Raw genomic sequence first — 21,964 nt, 5'->3', positions numbered from 1 at the left:
ACCCTATGACGACAGAAAATCGTTGAGAGCTTATAAAATATAAACCGTATTAAAACTTTACAAAACGTATTCTTAAATTGTAAAGCTTTCAAAGTATTAAATATTAACGTGTTGTGTTGCTCTCAAAGATCACGATCAATCTACAGATCTTTTCGACACTAATAACTAAATCACAAAGAAAAGGCCTATATTATTTTCCGCTTCGCAATATTTTCAATTTTAAAATATAAAAATTTAAACTCTTCAAGAGAAATCTTTTCAGATATCCAAGCATTTGAATCTCCTAGAATCAAATGTTAGTTGAAAGTAAAACCAGTACCAAGATAGTATCCCTTAAACCCTTCTAGGTGACAACTACTATTGAGGACAAAATACTTGGGTAAATATTGCTGAAAAATATTTTGCGAAAATGAAATTTTGGTGAAAAAAAGTAAGATAAGAATTTTTTAAAATAATTGATGTTTTATAATGATGTCTTCAAAAGTGAAAATTTTAATATCTGTTACTTCAGGCAGTTCATTTTCAAACCTTATCTTTTACACTTTCCAGTCTTTGTCTACAATGACAGTTTTTATTAATATCTGTCACTTCAGTCTTCATATTAATTAAAATTGTTTAGAAAATATGGGAGAAAAAGTCCTAGGGCGTTGCGCGTTCATCGGTAATCTAGCTTAAATACCAGCCGTTGGTAATGCGACTAAATCACCGGTCGTCGGTAATCTAGCTTAATTACCGGTCGTCGGTAATCTAGCTTAATTACCGGTCGTCGGTAATCTAGCTTAATTACCGGTCGTTGGTAATCTAGCTTAATTACCGGTCGTCGGTAATCTAGCTTAATTACCGGTCGTCGGTAATCTAGCTTAATTACCGGTCGTCGGTAATCTAGCTTAATTACCGGTCGTCGGTAATCTAGCTTAATTACCGGTCGTCGGTAATCTAGCTTAATTACCGGTCGTCGGTAATCTAGCTTAATTACCGGTCGTCGGTAATCTAGCTTAATTACCGGTCGTCGGTAATCTAGCTTAATCACCGGTCGTCGGTAATCTAGCTTAATCACCGGTCGTCGGTAATCTAGCTTAATCACCGGTCGTCGGTAATCTAGCTTAATTACCGGTCGTCGGTAATCTAGCTTAATTACCGGTCGTCGGTAATCTAGCTTAATTACCGGTCGTCGGTAATCTAGCTTAATTACTGGTCGTCGGTAATCTAGCTTAATTACCGGTCGTCGGTAATCTAGCTTAATTACCGGTCGTCGGTAATCTAGCTTAATTACCGGTCGTCGGTAATCTAGCTTAATTACCGGTCGTCGGTAATCTAGCTTAATTACCGGTCGTCGGTAATCTAGCTTATTTACCAGTCGTCGGTAACCCTTAATTGGTAATCTAGATTAATTACCCTTAATTGGTAATCTAGATTAATTACCCCTTAATTGGTAATCTAGATTAATTACCCTTAATTGATAATCTAGATTAATTACCCTTAATTGGTAATCTAAATTAATTACCCTTAATTGATAATATTAATTACCCTTAATTGATAATATTAATTACCCTTAATTGATAATCTAGATTAATTACCCTTAATTGGTTATTTAATTAGTAACCCTTAATTCGTTATCTAGTTTAATAACCTCTAATTGGTAGTCTAGTTTAATTACCTCTAATTGATAATTTATTTTAAGAACGTTTAATTGGTAAACTACTTTAATTACTTAAATTCGTAATCTAGTTTATTTATCTTTAATTGGGAGTCTAGTTTAATTATCTCTTTTTGATAATCCAGAATAATTAGCAGGGAAAAGTTAAAATGTTTATTAAGCTAGTCTGAATTTGACTATATCCGCGACAATTTAGACCCGTGTGTTTTGAAGGCGTCGCTGTAGCGGCCGCGTCAACGTCACTGCAGCAATATTAAAGCCGTCTTATCTCACTATCGATAGGCAATTCCAACCAAAAGGCATTAAGAAGAAACAATCGGATTATTATGAGGCAACTATACGTTAAAAAAGGCCAACATTGGTCTCGCTGATATTTCCTAATAAAACAGTGGATAAATGCTAAAATATCGCAGATTGGGGTAGTTTTTAAAATTTAAGTTAAACATACTTAAAATTAATTTTTCTTAATAACAAGAAAAATGATCCTAGATTATAGTTTAAAGTTTAATTTAAGACCGTTCCCAAAACTAACCAACGTATAGTTTTCCTAAATCACGAATAACCGATTTGTTTTTTTCGAAAAATTTCCCATGTTATTTCTATGGGAAAAATTTCTGTTTTGCATCAAAAGGTGTGATTAATTTTATGGAAATGAAAACCACCCTTAGCAACTTTATTTTTTATAAAATAAACTAATTTATGGATCTCTTTGAAATTTTAACCACATATTAAGGGCCCGAATTGTAGTTCTGTGGAATTTTTTCGAATGAATTAATACAATACAAAAAAAACTACATCCAAACAAAAAACTCTCCTTATACATTAAAAGCAGTATGAAGTCTTATCTAAGAGAGCTACCGCTCTCTCAGAACATTAAAAGCAGTATGAAGTCTTATCTAAGAGAGCTACCGCTCTCTCAGAATAAATTTTTTGAGGTCAAAGATTTATAATATATGTAAGCTATAAGTACTCAATGTTAGCGATCCAAACTATAACATCGTCCACTTTATTGACGTTGTTAAGTTATGACACTTGCTACGGTTGTTAAGGGAAACAAAAACACACTTTTGTAAGCGTTATGGCGGTTTTCTCATATTACACGATGCTAACAAGATTCAGTGAATGATACTTTTTGTTTCCTATGAACTTTTGATATTATACAGGTCAACTGCTTTCTTGTGTTCCAACTTATAATACAATCCTATGGTTTTTAGGTACCATCATCATTTATCATCAAAAATTAAATTTATTATAAGCATTCATCATTCATTAAAAATATAAACCATTAATCATCCAAAATTTTTAAACATAATTATTTCACTAACGTTTTTTCACATAAATTTACTAATTAAAAATTATTTAAAATTATTAACAGTTATTGAAATTTATTAATAATTATTTAATTAAAAAAATTGAATTACTATTTTATGTTTTAAATTTAAGAAATAAAATTACTTCCAAAATAAAACGTGTTTTTAATGATTTACAAAGCTGTGGAGCCTAACAATCCTGATTTTACAACTCTTTATTTTTTACACAATAAATCATATCAGTACTTTTTCAAAACAGTAGACATAGGACAAAGGTTATATTGTATTATAAATAGCCAGTGGGATTGATTTTAGCTATATCGCATTTAGAGCTCGACATTTTCTATCCATTATCCACAAATCAGTGGATAACCAATTATTTATAAATAAAGTTGTGGATATAATACGATTTAACACGCAAGATCTGTGGATAATTTTCAATTATGGATTAAGATAAAGTGACGTTGACAATGGCGAGATAAAGTCGAGCTCTAATCGCTGTTTTATGCCTATTCAATTTTAATTCCTTAGCTCTGGCTTCATCAATTTTTATAATTATTCCACTAAATCACATGTTGTATATTAACACAAATCATTTATACTAACATAAATGGGTGATTAATGTAATTACTGTTATGAAAAATATCTATTAAATAATAATGAATTTCTTCATCAACTTGCATTAATCATTTCGTTCCTAACATAATTAATTTTTCTTAGAGTGATATAAGAAAATATCTGGGGGTAGCACAACTAGATGCTTCCATAGTCGAGGGCCTAAGTTGAAATGAAAGTTAGGGAAATAAACTGTATTTATCGTAAAGAGATAATTATTTTACAAAATTAGAAATTATAATTTTTAAAACGGAGTTATGGACAGCAAAAAATTTTCAAATTTAACTGTTACCTAATAATTGTCACTAAATAATAACTAAACCATCCCATGATTCAAAGTTTAAAAACTATTGTTTACACTAACGCAGAGCTTTCTCCATCAGAGACCAGATTAAGGTAGTCCAAGCCTCTTTAATAACCATCGATAATTAAACCAAAAAGATTTATTTATTTTTAATTTCATAAACACCTAATGATACTGTTGGAAAAGGCTGACAATTATACATTCTTTTCGTCTGAAGCGTTAGTACTGTAATTAAAAATCTAAAATGTGCATTATGCAAATGATTTATTTTAAATTTAATTGTTACCAAAAACCAATGTTGAAAGAGCCAGGGCAGGAAATGTTTGTTTTAATGGGTGACAGGCTTCAAATATCCCATGATCCAATATTCAGAAAATAGCCCATGATCCAATATTCAGAAAATAGCCCATGATCCAATATTCAGAAAATAGCCCATGATCCAATATTCAGAAAATAGCCCATGATCCAATATTCAGAAAATAGCCCATGATCCAATATTCAGAAAATAGCCCATGATCCAATATTCAGAAAATAGCCCATGATCCAATATTCAGAAAACTATCGCTAAAATAAAACTTGCTCCATCAATTCTTTCAAGAGAAATATTTATAGAGACCTAGGATTTTTAACTCACTTTGATTTTCTCACAATAATCTAATGTAATTAGTTTGAAAGACTGTTAGTTCGTTAACTTACGTAAAGTTGCATAGCACCTAACGGAGCTTCATTTATCAATAACCATAATTAATATAATATGATAAAAGTGGATCCTGGATTAACTAGCGGTACTGTTGCCTATGTTTACAAGATAAATAAAGCATAAAATCATAGCATAAATAATAGTACAAAGCAGACTTCGGAAACAGATGATATGAGAAACCTCTAAAAATCTAAACGTTTGGATCGGTTCCATTTGGACAGGGCGCTTAAAACCGTATTCTCTAACCCAAATCCAAATCGACATTTGGATCTCCCGCCAAACCTTTATCCAAACCAAATGTGTGTCACTTCCTCTTTCATTATCCTGTTTCATTAGGTAATTTTAGTTAGTGTTTATTGGTCAATTCTTTTGCAACGTTTAATATAAAAGTAAAATGTTTTTAAGCCACGGATTTTTGCATGTTAGATTATAATAATTTTGTAAAATTAAGAAACCTCTTAATTTGATAGTTTAAGCTTATTAGGACTAATTAATATTAAGTGGGAAATTAATTAGAATGAAAATAGGTGGATATCTTTTATTAATTGGGAAATAATGCATTCATTTTACATTTAAATTTTAGAAGTTAATTTATTATTTATTTTGTGTATATAAAATTCAGCATTAATTTCACTAAGACAATAAACTAATTACCTACGAGGAATTACCTAGTATATATGTTTAAAATTAGAATTTAATCGTTTCAAAACTAATAAGGTTTTGAACCGGTTTTTGTAATTTAGTTATTAAAATTTGTGATTGTCGATTGGTCAATATTGAAAATTAAACAATGGCGGAACCAATTTTTTTTAAACTCAATGAAACTGAAATATCAATCAATCATCTACTGAAAGAGGTATTAACCTATTTTTTTTTAATTCAAAATAAGGTAAATAAGGATTAGATGGCCGCTTGCTGCTTCAAACAAAATTTTTAATCACGAAGAGAATATTTTTTTAATTTTGGTGAAATTTTAGATATTCGGTAACCGAGTTGATATTAATAAAGCCCTTTTTGCTCAAGTCTATTTTAAACTTTAATCACAGATTTTACTTACCATTTTACAAGCATAATAAGCACTACTGAAGGACGCAATCTATCTGTGATCAGTAACGGTGAACAATATAGCAATTTTCCCAATTAATCAGTTTGAACTTCATTTGCACATTTCTATCCGTTAATTTGAAGTGTTGCGAGAAATTTGAATGGAATATAAGTAGTTATCTCTTTCAGTAGATAATTGTTAATGTTGATATTAAAGATTCATTGATTTAAAAAAAATTGGTATCGGTATTTCAATTAAGCTTTAATATCAACATCGGTTAATTTACGATATGGGCTCATGATGTTAGTCTGTTTATAAGATTAAATCGTTACTTCAAGTGTCACAAGACAGTATCTACCTCCAAAATCGAGTGTTATTAGTAACTTCAAAACAATCTCCTCGTCACAGGATATCCGAGGTTGAATTTATTATATCATTGATAGGTGATAATATGACAAGGCTCAGTCAAGTTTTGGCAAGGCCTAATACCGTTTTGCTTGACTGCATGGCGCCGTCAAATTCCTTTTAAAGCATAGATCATATAATATCCACCCTTGATTTTCATTTCGCAACACACATTGGATTCGTAAACCTCGACGCGCACCACGATTAGAAGCATTAAAATGCAAACACAACAACACACTGAGCGCATACATTTTTAATAAATAACATTTCTAAATTCTCACTACAGCTGTTTTCGGGCTGAAGCGACCGAAAGACGGTGATAAATAAAAATTCTTCGGGGGGGGGGGTAGTTTCGAGGGAACGAAATTCAAATGCAAGGCGCGTCCCATCAACAAACAACATTGAATTCGTTTTACGCAATTATAATATTGAAATTTTATACAATTAAGTAATATTTAAGAAAACAAAGCACTACTTTCAAAGTCTAAACTTTAAAAGTACGACGATACGAGAAGGCGAAGTAACGGGCAACGAGAAATAAACATTTTTTTAAACGGCAAAAATTAACGGAAAGCCAAGGCTTAGCGCAATTTCACCGCCTTAAAAAAAGTGCCAAGTTTACAAATAGATTGTGGGACAATAAAAAGGTGGAAAATTATGAAATTAGGCTTATATTAAAGCTTGCAACCTACTTTATATTATATTCAAAATCCATCCATGAGCAAATCCTCAAAACATATGAAAATGACAACGAAAAAGGACCCACTCTCAAAAAATTTTCCCCTTAAAAAAATGGCGGCCACAAACAGTGTTGCCAATGTTTGAAAGTGGATTTTCCATGAGCGGCTAAATGAGCGCCTGTTTTTGTTATTATCAAGTTTTATCAACTGAATAAATTTCCCCTTTTCCAAAATTTTACTAAATAGAATATGTTTTTACCCCTAATTATTGATACCTTTCCAAATTATGGCTAATTAGCTTGTTTATTGCCACCTTTTCCAAAAAATTATTATTTTTAGTTTCTTTCTACTCTAAAAAGAGGCGCACTTTTAGCCATTCGTGATTTTCCCACTTCCATTTGAAAAATTTCCCACATTTCCCACACCCCCCTTTTAGCCCCGCCCCCAGCTAAAATATGGTGGAAAACCATGGAGCCTGTATCTTAAGATACAGGCTCCATGGGAAAACTTACAGTCATATTTATCTGTACTATTTTTTCCTACTAGGTTTAATATGGAATATCACTGCGCATGGCTTTGACAATATGTACAAATGCGCCAAAACGCTATAAAGCTTTAAAATTCTCAAAATATGCTACTTTTTTCCAGCGCCAAATTTAAAATCACCGAATTTATTTCAAAATGTCGCTTGCAATTATTTAACCGAGCAAAATTTTCGGAAATTCAATCATTTTAACTGCATAGTCTGCACTATAAACACTTAAACACGAAAATTCCCACATTTGACCGATTTTGGAAAAAAATTACCTTTTTCCCACAGAGCCTAAAACCTTACCAAAATTTCCCACGATGTGGGAAATTTCCCACACATTGGCAACACTGGCCACAAACGGGGTGAAAAAGGGGAAAAGAGCTCCTCCCTGGAGTTATTAAAGCAGGCTTATCTCACTATCGATAGGCCATTTCAACCAAAAGGTTTAAGCATAAACAATCGGATTATTATGAGGCAACTATACGTAAAAAAAGGCCAATATTGGTCGCGCTGATATCTACTAATAAAACAGTGTATAAATGCTAAAATATCGCAGATTGGGGTAGTTTTTAAAATTTTAAATTAAACATACTTAAAATTAATTTTTCTTAATAACAAGAAAAATGATCCTAGAATATAGTTTAAAGTTTAATTTAAGACCGTTCCCAAAACTAACCAACGTATAGTTTTTCTAAGGCACGAGACACAATTTTTTTTTTTCGAAAAATTTCCCATGTTATTTCTATGGGAAAAATTCCAGTTTTTCATCAAAAGGTGTGATTAATTTTATGGAAATGAAAACCACCCTTAGCAACTTTATTTTTTATAACACAAACTAATGGATGGATCTTTTTGAAATTTTAACCACATATTAAGGCTGTTTTTCCGCAAAAAGTTACCGATTTCGAACACTAGATGGCGCTCTACATCGTAATGGGGGATCCCCCTTTTTTTCGGGAAATCAAGACGAGGAAAACACGTGCTAGCCCGAATGCACGCCGCCACATACAGATACAATGGGTCTTATCTATTGCAAAGAAAGGGTCAGTGTTTGGTCTTGGATAGAAAAGTGAGTCTAATGGTTTATTGGCAGTTACTGACATCGCTTGTCAGTAGAAAAGTAAATACAAAGAAGCTAAAAATAAGCTTCGGAGGGGAGTCATTTCACATAGTAAGATTTCTGAAAACAAATAATGAAATATTTTTCTTTTTTGAGTAAATTGTAACTTGTAAGATCAAATTGTAATTTTTATTAATTTTGGGTCGGTCTATATTTCGTGTTTTGATATTTCCCCATCCGCTTAACAATTTAGGAAAGCTTCTTGGCGAGAGAGGGAGATTACCCCAATAGCGGCCCCGTCTGTTGGTTCCTCTGAATGTAATTTCCGAAATTGTCTATTGCTGAGATAATGAGACTTTGATGAATTTCGTAGGTAGAAGATTTAGGAGAAATAGTTACATAAAATATTTGCCAGTATTCTGTGGTAGTATCAGTATTCAAGCCTTCTTCCAAATTATTTCTTTAATTTCTTCCTTCCGGAATCTTCGACAGCATTTTTTCTTTTGGTTGACTTCACAGAGGCCTGTTCTTGAGCCCTTACAATGTAGTCAGGATCTCGACACCTCTTACCTCTAGGAACTTGCGGATCTATGACTTCCGGTAGGATACAGTCCAAGTAAAATGACTTTAGTTTTGGTAGCATTACTTCATTCCACATGTTTTCATCCTTTTCAATTTCTTCCACGTGAAGCTCGGTATCTTCGTCTACAAACAGAATGAAGTAGCATTTCTGTTTTCCGGTGATATTTAGCTGACCTTGAACTTGAAAAAAATAATCGTGGTTTCTTTTTAGTTTTAATTGGTCGTTAACGATTTGCAGGCAAAAGTTCTTAGTTTTCAACGCATGATCCTGCAACTTCGTTCCTTTATTTTCATTTCTAGCCGAAGGCGCCGTTTTTATTTCCACTATGGCATTTTCCGCATCCAACACTCCATCGGGGCTTGCTCCTAAGAACCCATTTTCCAAATCTATGAAAAGGCCGCTATTACGAGCTTCTTTTTTATACTCCATCTGAAATCGGTGGAACGCTACGGACTCATTTTTCTTCCCGTATTCGGTACTGGGGGTGCTAAACACCGTTTTATAAAGAAGTTGTTTCACAAGAGCGTGACAGGATGTTTTAGTCATTCGTTTGACAACCTTTCCGAAGTTAGAGGCTGTGAGTCGGTGATGTTTGTTGCCATCGTAAATCGGGTTACCATGTTGACCACGTGACTGATTTTCAATATTGTCTCTTTGCTCTTTGGTTACCTGCAGACTTTTCAAATGACTTTCACCAGCAACTTTTAGTTGCTCCTGGGTCAGTGGAGGTTGTTCGGCGAGCGGTCCGTAGTCGGTGTTTATCGGCGGTAGCTTCGATTTTGTTTGAAGTACTTTATGAGCGGGTTTAGCGAACAAACGCTTCGAAGTTGCGACATTTCTTTTTCTACTCCTCTCGATATGACGCTTGAAATATATTCCTGGACTTTTTCCCGCCGAGAACCTTTTGTACGGGGACCTGTGAAAGCTAGCGTCTCCTTTCTGGTACGATAGTCCGGAAACGTATACTCGCCTATTCCAGCCCCCTTTCTGTGAATAGTTAATTCTCTTACCCCCAATGAACTTAGCAATTTGACTCATGAACAACTCGGCACGATTGCTGGTTTCATTCAGAAACAATCGATCTGCTTTGCTTTTGACTCTATCCAGTACAGCCATCATTTGAGGATAGGCGCCGCTCTCTTTCAATTTTGCCAATTTCGCCTTGCTTTTTTCCTTCTCTTCTTCCGTTTGAATCTTCTCCCCTCGTCGATATTTACAGAAATACTCCCTACAGTTGTCATGTTGTCCAAATACATGAAGAGGTCCGTTTGCTAAGTCTCGTCGTAGGTCTTCGGCGTTGCCATTTGTTCGAGAAACGTGTCCAATGGCGCTTCTCGCCGCAATTGTCAATCTCTTTATTTGCGGTTTCAAAATACGAACCCTTGCGTCGTAAGAATACTTTGTATCCAATGTGATTTTGTGTAAAGATCCAGTATAGCATTTAACACAGTGATTAGCGCATTCTAATTTCGTGACTTTAAATCCATAAGATACTTTTTCCATGATCTTGGAATGCACGCTCGAATCACCATCCGCAATGAACCGGTTGTATCGTAGTCCGTGCATTGTCTCGCTGCATTTGAAGCCTTCAACAATTATATCGGCCTCCATTGCCGAAGATGAGCCATCCCAGTTTCGGTAGCACTGGTGATCACTCCGCTGTGCTTCAGTCTTCTTGCTATCAAGTACGCATTTGTAGCAGAATTTGTTGCGTATTCCTACAAAAACCAGCTTCTTCGTTCGATAGCCAATAATCGCGGCTACTCCCGAAGGAGCGTTGTAGTTGTGACCGTAAGATCGTTTACTCCAACCACCATCACAAATAACTGTAATGTACGGAACACCATCCTTGTCTACATCTCCGGCTTCGACGGCCAACCTTCGTTCTTCCTCCCCAGCTTTCTTCATTTCGTCAGTCAGATGGGAGCTCCAAACGTGTTCCAATTCGGTCTCGATTCTTTGATACCTTTTATAGCTTATTGGGGGTATGTTCAATACTGCCAAGACACTAGAAATTTGGGTGTGTCCACTTCCGGATGTAACAGCCCCCCAAACAGCATTCTCGTTGACACCTGGTTTGGAGTTTTCAGACGTTCTCGTTTCAGTTCTTTTGCAAGATGAACATTCGAAAACAAAGTTGCTCTTGAGGCCCTCGTGAATTTCCTTCACCCATTTTAGGTTTCCCGCTGTACATATTTTTGCGTGCTCTGCTTGCAACTTCATACTCCAATCAAAGACATGTTGAATTTCTACGATTCGATAGCCAGTGAGGTTTGAAGGGAGTAGAGCGTTTTTATTTTGTTGATTTTCCTTAGCCAGATATAGATCATTGTCGGCAAATATACGCCTAAACCGAGAAACAAACGGTTGAAATTAAATATACATAATGTTAGGGATATCTAAAATGAAAAAAGCTGTACGCGTGAACGCGTGGTTACGTGACAAGATTTGTTCTATCACGCGTACAAGTACACGTTTTTCATTAGATTTGTCAATCTCTCTAATGTAAAACAATTTCATATAATTACCTAAATTCTAGTTGCCCTAAATCAAAACGATTACGATTGCGACAGCTGACCGGAGTGCAAGAACGCGCTTCAATTCTTGATCGTTTCGGAGTGCTCAAATGTTCCGGTTTCTTAGGTCCTTTCGGAGTACTATTCGTATCATTTTGCTCCATCGTTTCTTCAGAATTTTCGTAATTAGTGGGTACTTCACCTAACTCCTGATTTATATCGACTTCGGGGTTCTCCTTGGATTGCAAATCTTTGACAGTTTGATGTCGCAATTTCGCTGATTTTGCAGTTTTGTTTCTTTTCGCAGTTTTATATCTTTGCTTACTACCCATCGTTTTTAATAACTTCCTATTCAAATAGTAAAAATGTTTCCTAGCACAAAAATTATAAAGAAGCTAAAACTATATTCACAGTCCGAACCAGTTGTTATAACCGAGCACATAAACTAAACTAGAAACATATTTGTAAAATACCAAGTAACCAAACACTTTCTTCGATATTCCCCCCCCCCACCAACAGAATGTGGGTTTTTCTACTGAAAAATGCAGAAGTCTAAGCCAAGTGTTGTCTCTCAACCCCTATTCCACCTCCCCCTTTTCCCATTGTAAGTATTGTCAAAAACTTTGGCTTCGGAATGTCCTTTATAACCCTAACTAGACCCCCTTCCCTTTCGACTGCCCCTTTCTGAGCGGGAGAGAAGCAATTTCTCTGTTTTGGAAACACCACCTACCCCTGGCGGTTTTCCTTCGGAACTAGGACTCTGTGTTAATGCAATGGATAAATTATAAGGATGTATTTCATCCTACGGTTATTTAAAACTAAACTAGCATGTTATTTTATTAATACCTTATAAAAAAGGTGAGATTTCGATCTATGATTTGAGAGTAATTTTATAGTGATACCATATTCAGAACTGAAACTACAGGCCAATAACCTGGCCTTCTATTTTTTGGAAAAAGTTAAATTTTGACTTACAACCCACTTATCATTTAAAATAAAAAAGATATAGGAATCAAAAAGTACTCAAATCATACATTCAAATGTTTTGAACCAAATGCCATATTTCGCAACCCAATTGGTTTGCTATTTCTACAAAACGGTAGGATGAAAAGGAGACATGTGAGGGCAAAACTTGATTGACTTTAAATAGTTATAACTAATGATTCCGATATTTGAGATGGACAAATCTAGCACCAGTACATTAAGCAGACTTTTCTCTATTATATTTGAAACCCTAAAATTTATAACTGTAATAATAAATGAACTACGTTGATATAATCAATGCTCAAAAACGTTGTTTTAAGGGAAGAAGAGCCTTAAGGGCCCAAATTGTAGTTCTGTGGAATTATTTCAAAACAGTTAATACAATACAAAAAAAAACTACATCCAAACAAAAAACCCTCCTTATACATTAAGAGCAGTATGAAGTCTTATCTAAGAGAGCGACCGCTCTCGAGCGACCGCTCTCTCAGAATTATCTAAGAGAGCGACCGCTCTCTCAGAATAATAAATAAAAATAATAAATAAATAAATTAATAAAATAAAAAATAATAATAATAGTCAACGCCCCTTAACTGTATTTTATTACATTTACCAAAGATATTAATAATAAAATAAACATTACGCGATAGCATTTGATTCTGAACCAAATCGTGGGGCCAGTAACTCTTCGTAATCCCACAGTAATTAGCCCCTCGTACCAAAATGAGTAAATATTCTCACCTTAAACAAATAGTCGCAAGCCTGAAGAAATTTTAATTAAAATAATTTTAATATTAGGTTGACTACCATCAAAAAATTTAAATTTATCTCACCTTTTTGAAATCATAGTTACCCTGTCATTAAAATCTAATTTAATCGAGAATAAATTGGGCTTATACTTCGTAGTAACGCGTATTATAACGTACCTCGCACACCCTGGTACTCCTTTGAAATCGTCCTTGATTCTATCAAACCTTACAAAACATTTCTTAACATTGGGAAGACAATCATCGTCATTCCTCATCTTTTTCGTCATTCTTTTCCCCTTCGAAACAGGAACGCTTATTTTCGATAAAAAAACGGCTGTAAACAATTTCATCAAACCCCTCGACAATTTTCTAGACTAACAAGAATCGGTCCCAGCAAATAATCTTTATCTATATAAATCAAAGTCCTGACTGACAGGCTGACTGATAATCCAAGCCCAGCCCAAACCGCTTGCTCTAGAAGACTGAAGATTTGCAGGAATGTTACTCATAAGTAGTAGGGGCGTACAAATTAAGATTTTTCCAATCCACCGCCATCTTAAAAAATGGCGCCCAGAAATCTAAAAAATCTTCTCAATGCAACAAATTACGCGCGTTTCAACCGATTTAAAAAATATTTGTTGAGTGGTCATGTGATGCGCGTAACCAAGTTAACTAGGTGCGCGTGCACGAAGCTCCCATCGGTGAGACCGAAACCAGAGAGCTCTAAGAACAGGCAGTCGACGACTCCCTGACCCCTGTATCCTCCTAAGTTCCATTTATACATTATTCCACCATCCCTTGTTAAACATTATCATGAGTGAATCATATACTAGCTCCCTATAAGTTACTCAGTCACACTGGCCTAATGTATCCAGCATTTTCTTCCGAATAGTAGTCGAGAGGGGGGGGAGGCGGGTGAAAGTGATAGTAGACGGCGCCCTCTCTTAGGGCTTTGAAATAAATGTATCGAGAACTTGAAAGTGACGATAGTTCCAAATGGTATTAACGGTTTTGGAGGTTTTGGTTTCTTTGCGTCACATTCATTCTTTTGCTTATTTAAAAATAATTTGAGTCTCACAACAGGCTTCGTTAAAAATGTGTTGGGCCTTTCTTTAAGTTTTTCTATTAGTTCTTTAGACGCATTATTAAAAAGTTTATTAAGGTTTTCGAGATAACTATTAACAAAAGGAGAAGATTATTCTACTTGTGCTATTAAGTTGTTTTTCTTATTTTTTGATAAAGGATGGTTCTCTCACCATAAATAGTTCCTGCCTCTTAACGTTGCCTACGGAATAAAAATTTATTCCATAGGCAACGCTCTGAATTCAAATGAGTTTCTTTCATTTAGGCTTTGTCAAAAAATATCCAAAATTCTGCAATTTTAATGCGAAAAAATAAAACTTTGCGCCAACCTTAACCCATTAAAATAATTTCAAAGATAAAATACGACTGTGAACCATCCGCAAGCAATCACAACATTTCTAAAACGTCGTCTGCTTATACTAACTACCTTTCAGTTCAAAGTTTCATTGGTTGATCCCCTTTTCCGGTTTTTTGCCGGAAATACGTAAGCGCCGAGAGTAGTGTTATTTTCTCTCACTGGGGGTCGCATATAGGTAACACATTTTTGGCGGGAAGAAAATGCTGGATACATTAGGCCAGTGTGGCTGAGTAACTTATAGGGAGCTAGTATATGATTCACTCATGACATTATGCATGTCAAAAATCCATGATAAAAACTTTAATGTTAAGAAAATAAAAATTTCAATTGTGGAATGGTTATATAAATTCAAAATGGAAATTTTAAATTAACGTTGTAATTAACTTAATAGGTTTCCTTGAAAAAATCGTGAGTTTCATCGAGTTTGCTTTAAATTTCAAATTTATGCAGAATACAAATTTGGTTTGCAACTTGTGAAACCCTTGATATTATGGTTTAAAATGAATCGCTAAATTATGAACGTTAATAACTTATTAGGTTTCCTTGAAAAAACCAAGATTTTTCATAGAGTTTGCACGTTATATAATATTTATGCAAAGTACAAATTTGGTTTGAAACTAGTGAAATCCTTGATATTATGGCTTAAAACTATTTCCTAAATTATAAGCGTAAATAACTCCATAGGTTTCCTTGAAAAAAAAACCGTGAGTTTCATCGAGTTTGCATGTTATATAATACTTATGCAAAATACAAAATTGGCTTGAAACCTGTGAAATCCTTGATATTATGGGTTAAAACTATTCCCTAAATTATGACCGTAAATAACTTAATAGGTTTCCTTGAAAAACCATGAGTTTCATCGAGTTTGCATGTTATATAATATTTATACAAAATACAAATTTTGTTTGAAACTTGTGAAACCCTTGATATTATGGTTTAAAACTATTCCCTAAATTATGACTGTAAATAACTTAATAGGTTTCCTTGAAAAAACCATGAGTTTCTTCGAGTTTTGGGTAAATTTATGCAAATTAGTATTCTTGTGGCAAACTTTTGAAATTAGCGGCCTTATGCATGGGGAGGTTTGCTGGTGAATTTTATGCAAATTAGTATATTGGCTGCAAACTATTGAAAATACTGGCCTTATGCAAGAAAAGTTTGTAGAATTTATGCAAATAGGTATTTTGGAAGCAAACCTTTGAAAATGGCGGCCCTATGCAAAAAAATTGGTTTGCTGCAAACTTATTTAAATTAGTGCCGTGAAATTCAGGTCATTCGAATCAATGGAATCGTCCGTGAGCGTATGATCGAGTGGGCTATGACTTTAGTGGGGAGGAAACTTTCGACCCTCTTTTGCGATTGCCATAGGCAATTTTGACCAACAGGGATGGAGACAATATAATGCCTTAGTGTCCAATACTTCCCAGGATAAGGAGTCATCAACTTCTGACTACAAGAGACTCATTCTAGAGTATAGACGCTAGACAAGATCAATAGTCAATAGACTACAAAACTTTTGTAGGGAAGTTGTATCCAAGGAGTACTAACTACCTATGAGTAGAATTGGAAGAAAATGTGTTGAGCTAGAAAAATTCTAATAAGGAACCCCGAAATAATAATAAACTGGTCCCACCGTCTATTTTTTCCAAAAACCATAATTAATAAAGTGGTCCCTGGAACCACTGACCCCAAGTTTTGGAATAAATAAACTGGTCCGAGCAATTAATAAACTGGTTTTGGACTTGTAAACCTGGCTTATTTCCTACCCTGTTTCAGATCATTCGAATCAGACATAGAAATAAGGATAATTTTTACTTGTCCTTGGGACCAGTGACCCCCTAGTGTTCTAAATAATAAACTGGTCTCCGGAGTGGTCCCAGCCTTTGTTCTCCTATAGATTTGCAATTAATAAACTGGTCCCGATGACCAGTAACCCCCACTTTTTGAATTAAAAAACTAGTCCAAGCAATTAATAAACTGGTTTTGGACCAGTGGACGTGTGCTATTTCTAAGTCTGATTCGAATCAATGGAATCGTCCGTGAGCGTATGATCGAGTGGGCTATGACTTTTTTACTTGGATGAGAGAGTGGGATGGAGAATTGGAGATCTCATCTTTATACCTATAAAGTATCCTCTATAAACACATCTATGGCAACTACGCTCTCCGTCTTTCTCCGAGTCTTCGAGCATCCTCACTGTTTCTGTATGGGGTAATACGGTACGAAAACGTCAAAGATGCCCACTATGTTTTAAAAATAGAAGCTACTCCCATACAAATACAATAGTGCTACGCGGCAGAACTTAATAATCAGATATGGAAGGGTATTGGCGTGCGCAAGGTACTCTGGGAGACTTTCATTGGAGCACATGTCCCACCAACATTTTACTCCAGCCCACCATCTCCTCCAAGTTAACTCCTTGAGTTCCCATGGAGCAATGAAAATGGGAGAAGTAGTTGCAGTCATCGGTAAAGACCCTTTCAGCAGTATCAATGTCTGCATTTTTTATTGCTCCTTGATAGCGCACATTCGCCTTGAGAAGTTCAGATTTAGAATTGAATAATTCTCTCTTTGAAGCACTTTATTTACAATTTCAAAAGGGAAATTACGGAATGCCCGTGCCGGCGACCGGCGTCGGCGTGCCGCGTGCCGCCCTTACTTATACCATCGTCTGCTACCATGACTGCTACACAATTTAAACCGTAATTGGCCCCAACCTAAAGGGGTGATGAATTTTCGCATTAAATTTTATTATTCTGTAACTTGTAGCCTTTCTATCTTCTGTCTCAATTTTTTGGCAACACTGGGGGAATGATTTTCGTAAAGGATTTGTTGTTTGTTTTTGATAAAATAGCTCTTTTTTGAAAAGCTATGTCTTTAGAGTCAGACATTTCCGAAATGAGTTTAATAAGTCAGGGTGGCGCTTAAAGGGGTACTTGAGAAATTATTGGACTATCCGTGGTTTGCACAGAAATTTGAAATTTCAAAAAACTGGACTTTGTTTATAGGAAATGGAGGAGGATGATTGCAACTGTGATCACTTAAGCAAAGATGATCAAATAAAGCAACTAAAAGCCAAGGTGAGTTTCAAAGATTATAGCGCTTTGACCAGTACAGCATGAGCCTTCCAATCTAGTATCCCTTTAAAGCATGTCTCAGCTGGGAAAAACTTTACTTTAGCTCGCACATTCAAAATACAGTTTTTCCAATAAATATCATTTCTAGGAGGTTAATCATATGATAATTAATTAAATTTAAGGCAAAATTGAAGAATAACAATTTTAATCAATATTTTCATGACCATAAAAACCCGATCCGTTCCTTCTTCCTAGCTACCGAATAGGGACTTGGCAATTTGGTGTTAACTCCGCCCCCAGCGCCATTATGGTATATTTTTTAACAGAATGAAATCTATACAAGCCCCTCCTCCTGGTATGGTTTTTAGCACTAGTGGAAGGTAGCGTGACATTGCATGACTTAGTACTGCCAAGTCCCTATGCCTTAAAGCAACATGCGGAGGAACTTAAGAACGCTACAATAGAAGTTAATACACTAAAAGAAGAACTACAGGTCCTTAAGAACACTTGCGAGGAAAAACTTAATCAAACTGCTCACAAGCAAATAGCATACCCTTACCCGGGGGCCGTGGCAATCCCCGCTGAAACCCCATTCATGCATCCAAGTTATAAACCTACCATAGGGGGAATGGAAACTGATAAAATACCTAGGATCAATAACACCTTTGTAAAAAGGTCATATACGGAAGTGGCAGTAAATTCTAAATCGAATCAACTTATCGACAGGAATCAACTTATCGATAGGAATCGTAACGATTTTGATAAACCCCAAGATACACATAAACAAACTAAAAAACCCTCGGCCTATAAAAATAGAATGGGTAAAATGATGGGTAACCAGCTGGAGATGTGCCCTCTTAAAGTGGCATATACGAGTCATGATTTCTTTATTGGAAACTGTCTATCTACAACTACGGTCGAACTACTACAGAATTACCTAGATGGAGCCGGTATAGATACTTCGGCAATAAGACCTACATGGAAATCACTCAATACAGAGAAACTGACTAAATGCTTCATCCTTCGCACAACTACACCAAGTGAGAAAGTGTTAACAGCTTCACTATGGCCATGCGGAATGTCATGCCATAAACTAGAATATGTGCATCAGGGTCCACCAAACAAAGTGTGGGGGGAAAATACTGATGAAAATGCGAGACCCCTATGCAACCAAATTAAGTTTAAATATTTTCTATCAAATTGTCCTACTGAAATAAGCTCTAATCAAGTAATAGACTATCTAAAAACTCTGGGTATTTCACACTGTAATGTTGCTTTGTATCCACAAGAAAATACATGGTCTCAAGCCTATGTAATTGAATGTACGAAACGACAGGATGACATTATCCTTAAACTGGAAAACTGGCCTGTACCATACCGAATACAGAGATTCCATGACAAAAAACGTAGTGCTCAAACTGGGCCCCGTTTCGATGAAGTTTGACTCCCAAATTACATGGCAGTGGTGGATGATGGTCCACAAACTATATGTGATAATCACAGGCAAGAGGCAGACAATCCAGCACTTAATATATCATTACTTAAAGGGCTCAAAATAGCCCATTTAAACATCAGAAGCCTATCTCTCCACATCATTGATGTAGTATTTCTCCTGAAAGAATTCTCCCTGGACATACTTGGACTATCCGAGACCTGGTTGAAAGAAAATATTCCCGATAAAGTTACTGAGATTCCCGGCTACATATTTGTTAGAAAGGACAGGACAAATAAACGAGGCGGGGGTGTTGGCATATATATTAAAGAAGGACTAAATATATCTGTAGAAAATATTGCAACTGATGATGAAACCGTAGACTCAAACCTGGAGGCTCTATGGATAACCCTTGAGGAAAAAAACTGTAAGCGACTCTTAATAGGCGTTTGCTATCTTCCCCCGTGTGGAAACCATAAGGCATCCTACCAGGATCTAAAGGCACAACTACAGGTGCTATCGCAAGACAATCGAAATCGGGAAATTATTTTTCTCGGTGATTTTAATACAAACCTACTCACACCAAATACCACGAACTGCCGAAACCTCAAGACCTCTACCTTTGGCTTTCAACAACTAGTTGTACACCCAACAAGAATAACACTAACAAGCAGCACGCTGGTTGATCATATATATACGAATGATCCACTGAAAATATCACTAGTTACAAATATTCCACTGGGCATTTCTGACCATGACATGACTCTGCTTGTGAGGAAAAGAAGATGTCCAAAGGTTGAGAAGCGAATCTGCAGTGTGCGAAATTATCGCAAAATGAATATAGACCTATTCATAGAAGATATCAGACATAGCCTTAGGACCGAAACATGGGATGCTGCTGACATAGACACTGATGTGGCCCTGCTTAATTCTACAATTGTCAATGCACTGAATATACATGCTCCGAAAGTAATGAGAAGGATTAGCACATCCGACCCACCCTGGTTGACTAAAGAAGCAAAATATCTTATGCATCAACGCGACGTATATCTCCGGAAGAGTCGAATCCCGGGACAAAGATACTACTTTACTCAATATAAAGCATATAGGAACTTGGTAAACGAGAAGATCCGACTAGGAAAACGATACTACTTCCAGAATAATATAAATATTAATGAAACTGGGACAGCACAAGCATGGAAAACTTTAAAACCCTTCCTAAAAACTAAACTGCGAAAGATTGATGGAATTCGGAAAAAAGGACAAACGATTACGAACCCGAAGGATATTGCCTCTGAATTTAATGCATTTTTCACCACAATACCTACAGCGACTCGGCTCACTCCTGTCACACCAGTAAAAAAAGTCAGTAATGAGTGTTTTTCATTCCATAACATAACTGAAGAATCAGTCTTTCACTACCTAAGAAAACTTGATCCAAACAAGGCTACCGGCGTAGACCTTATACCATCTAAGCTAATCAGAGCACTGGCCGGGATAATCTCACCGTTTCTGACAAAAATAATCAACTCCTCTTTTGCGACCTCCAAGTTTCCTGAGTCGTGGAAGAAAGCCAAAGTGGTTCCTATATATAAAAAAGGAGACCACACTGATATGGGGAACTATAGGCCCGTGTCTGTACTACCATGTCTCTCGAAATGTATTGAACACTTTGCATTGGTACAACTATACGACTTCTATACGAGAAATAACCTACTATATAAACTTCAATCTGGATTTCGCCCAGGCCATTCAACGATAACTAGCATCTTTTATTTATTAGAAACCATAATCTATCGGCTTAGTAATGGACACTACGTGGGAGTAGTTTTTGCCGACCTTAGTAAAGCGTTTGACACGGTGGACCATAATGTCCTTTTATATATTCTTAAAAGTAAAAACTTATCGGAGGAGTCTCTGCGATGGTTTCAGTCATATCTTTCCGATAGGAGTCAAGTAGTTACCATCAATGGAGAAAATTCTGAGCCGTGTAATGTAACCAAAGGAGTCCCCCAAGGTAGCATTCTCGGTCCAATGCTTTTCAACACGTACACTAGTGACGTAAATCAAAAACTTGAGCACAGCATATCAAATGAATATGCAGATGACGCGGCCCTCATAAACTCGGCAACAAGCATAGCTGTACTGATGTCTATCATGAGCAAAGAAGTGAAGCTACTAAAAGAAGCGCTTAATAGTAGAAACCTTACTCTTAATGAAAATAAGACTGAATTTATGATATTCTGTCCCAATGGAAGATCCTTGGATTCAGGGTGCTGTAAAATATTGTCAAATACACTCATCAAACGAGTCTCTCAATATAAATATTTGGGTATCTTAATAGATGATACTCTTTCATGGAGCCCAAACATTGATTACATAATCAAAAAAGTAAATGGAAGGATGGGAGTCTTACGTCCTCTTCATACGTCACTGGATACAGACACTCTCAATTTACTATACAAGGCCCTGATCCAGCCGATAATGACATACGGAGACATTTTTTATAACTCAGCAAATTTGACTAAATTAAACCAACTACAAGTTGTGCAAAATAATGGCTCTCGCTTTACGGCAAAAAAGAAAAAGCGCTCCTCCGCAACAGAATCCCGCAATGATTTGGGTTGGTCATCACTAACAGAAATCTATAAAACTAATCTCCTGAAATTAATGTATCAGATCAATAAAGGGAAAACTCCGGCCTATATGAACGACTTCTTTACTAAACAAACGGAAATGCATAACCATTCAACTAGATCCAGCAACAATAATTTTCACGTAGAAGACCTTCAAACAACATTAAGAAAAAAAAGTGCAAAATTTCGCGGTATAACCTTATGGAACAAGCTGCCCCAATATCTAAAAAACATTGAATCG

General features: G+C 35.7%; 2 protein-coding genes and 1 long non-coding RNA gene across 6 annotated transcripts in view; 1 reads left to right on the top strand and 2 right to left on the bottom strand.

The window, feature by feature from the left end:
* The window catches only part of LOC149587344 (uncharacterized), a 280,925-nt gene that overhangs the window by 232,385 nt on the left and 26,576 nt on the right, over nucleotides 1–21,964 (top strand). The window contains exons 1-2 of one of the 4 annotated variants that reach the window (XM_089863343.1): nucleotides 17,251–17,510; nucleotides 17,587–17,658. The exons of 1 other annotated variant lie outside the window; for it this stretch is intronic. In XM_089863343.1, the coding sequence (XP_089719469.1) occupies nucleotides 17,590–17,658 (69 nt within the window). In that variant the 5' untranslated portion in view covers nucleotides 17,251–17,510; nucleotides 17,587–17,589. Of the gene's footprint in view, nucleotides 1–17,250; nucleotides 17,511–17,586; nucleotides 17,659–21,964 lie in introns of those variants that run through there. 2 more of the 4 variants (XM_089863341.1, XM_089863340.1) reach the window with 2 other exon arrangements.
* Nucleotides 2,884–6,360, bottom strand: LOC149587347 (uncharacterized). The gene is made up of 2 exons (XR_016380267.1): nucleotides 4,173–6,360; nucleotides 2,884–4,111 (listed from the first exon to the last, which is right to left on the bottom strand). It is a non-coding gene; the product is annotated as an uncharacterized LOC149587347 (long non-coding RNA).
* LOC149587346 (uncharacterized) lies at nucleotides 8,489–11,981 on the bottom strand. Its single transcript, XM_089863364.1, has 2 exons — nucleotides 11,420–11,981; nucleotides 8,489–11,238 (listed from the first exon to the last, which is right to left on the bottom strand). The coding sequence occupies exons 1-2, from the start codon at nucleotides 11,737–11,739 to the stop codon at nucleotides 8,763–8,765; spliced, it is 2,796 nt and encodes a 931-aa protein (XP_089719490.1). The 5' UTR covers nucleotides 11,740–11,981; the 3' UTR covers nucleotides 8,489–8,762.

Source organism: Phalangium opilio, unplaced genomic scaffold, assembly GCF_054372755.1.
Source record: "Phalangium opilio isolate 3A_F unplaced genomic scaffold, DU_Popi_V2 ptg001170l_1, whole genome shotgun sequence".
In the NCBI taxonomy this organism is placed as follows: Eukaryota; Metazoa; Arthropoda; class Arachnida; order Opiliones; family Phalangiidae; genus Phalangium; species Phalangium opilio.
Note: the sequence above shows the minus strand (reverse complement) of the source record. Positions and strands in the feature narration are given on the sequence as shown.

Excerpts from the sequence above, each read along its gene's own strand:
- LOC149587346 (XM_089863364.1), bottom strand. The coding sequence starts at position 11,739 with ATGGGTAGTAAGCAAAGATATAAAACTGCGAAAAGAAACAAAACTGCA. Across the intron at positions 11,239-11,419 it reads TTAGGGCAACTAGAATTTAG|GCGTATATTTGCCGACAATG; the intron begins GTAATTATATGA and ends TTCTCGGTTTAG.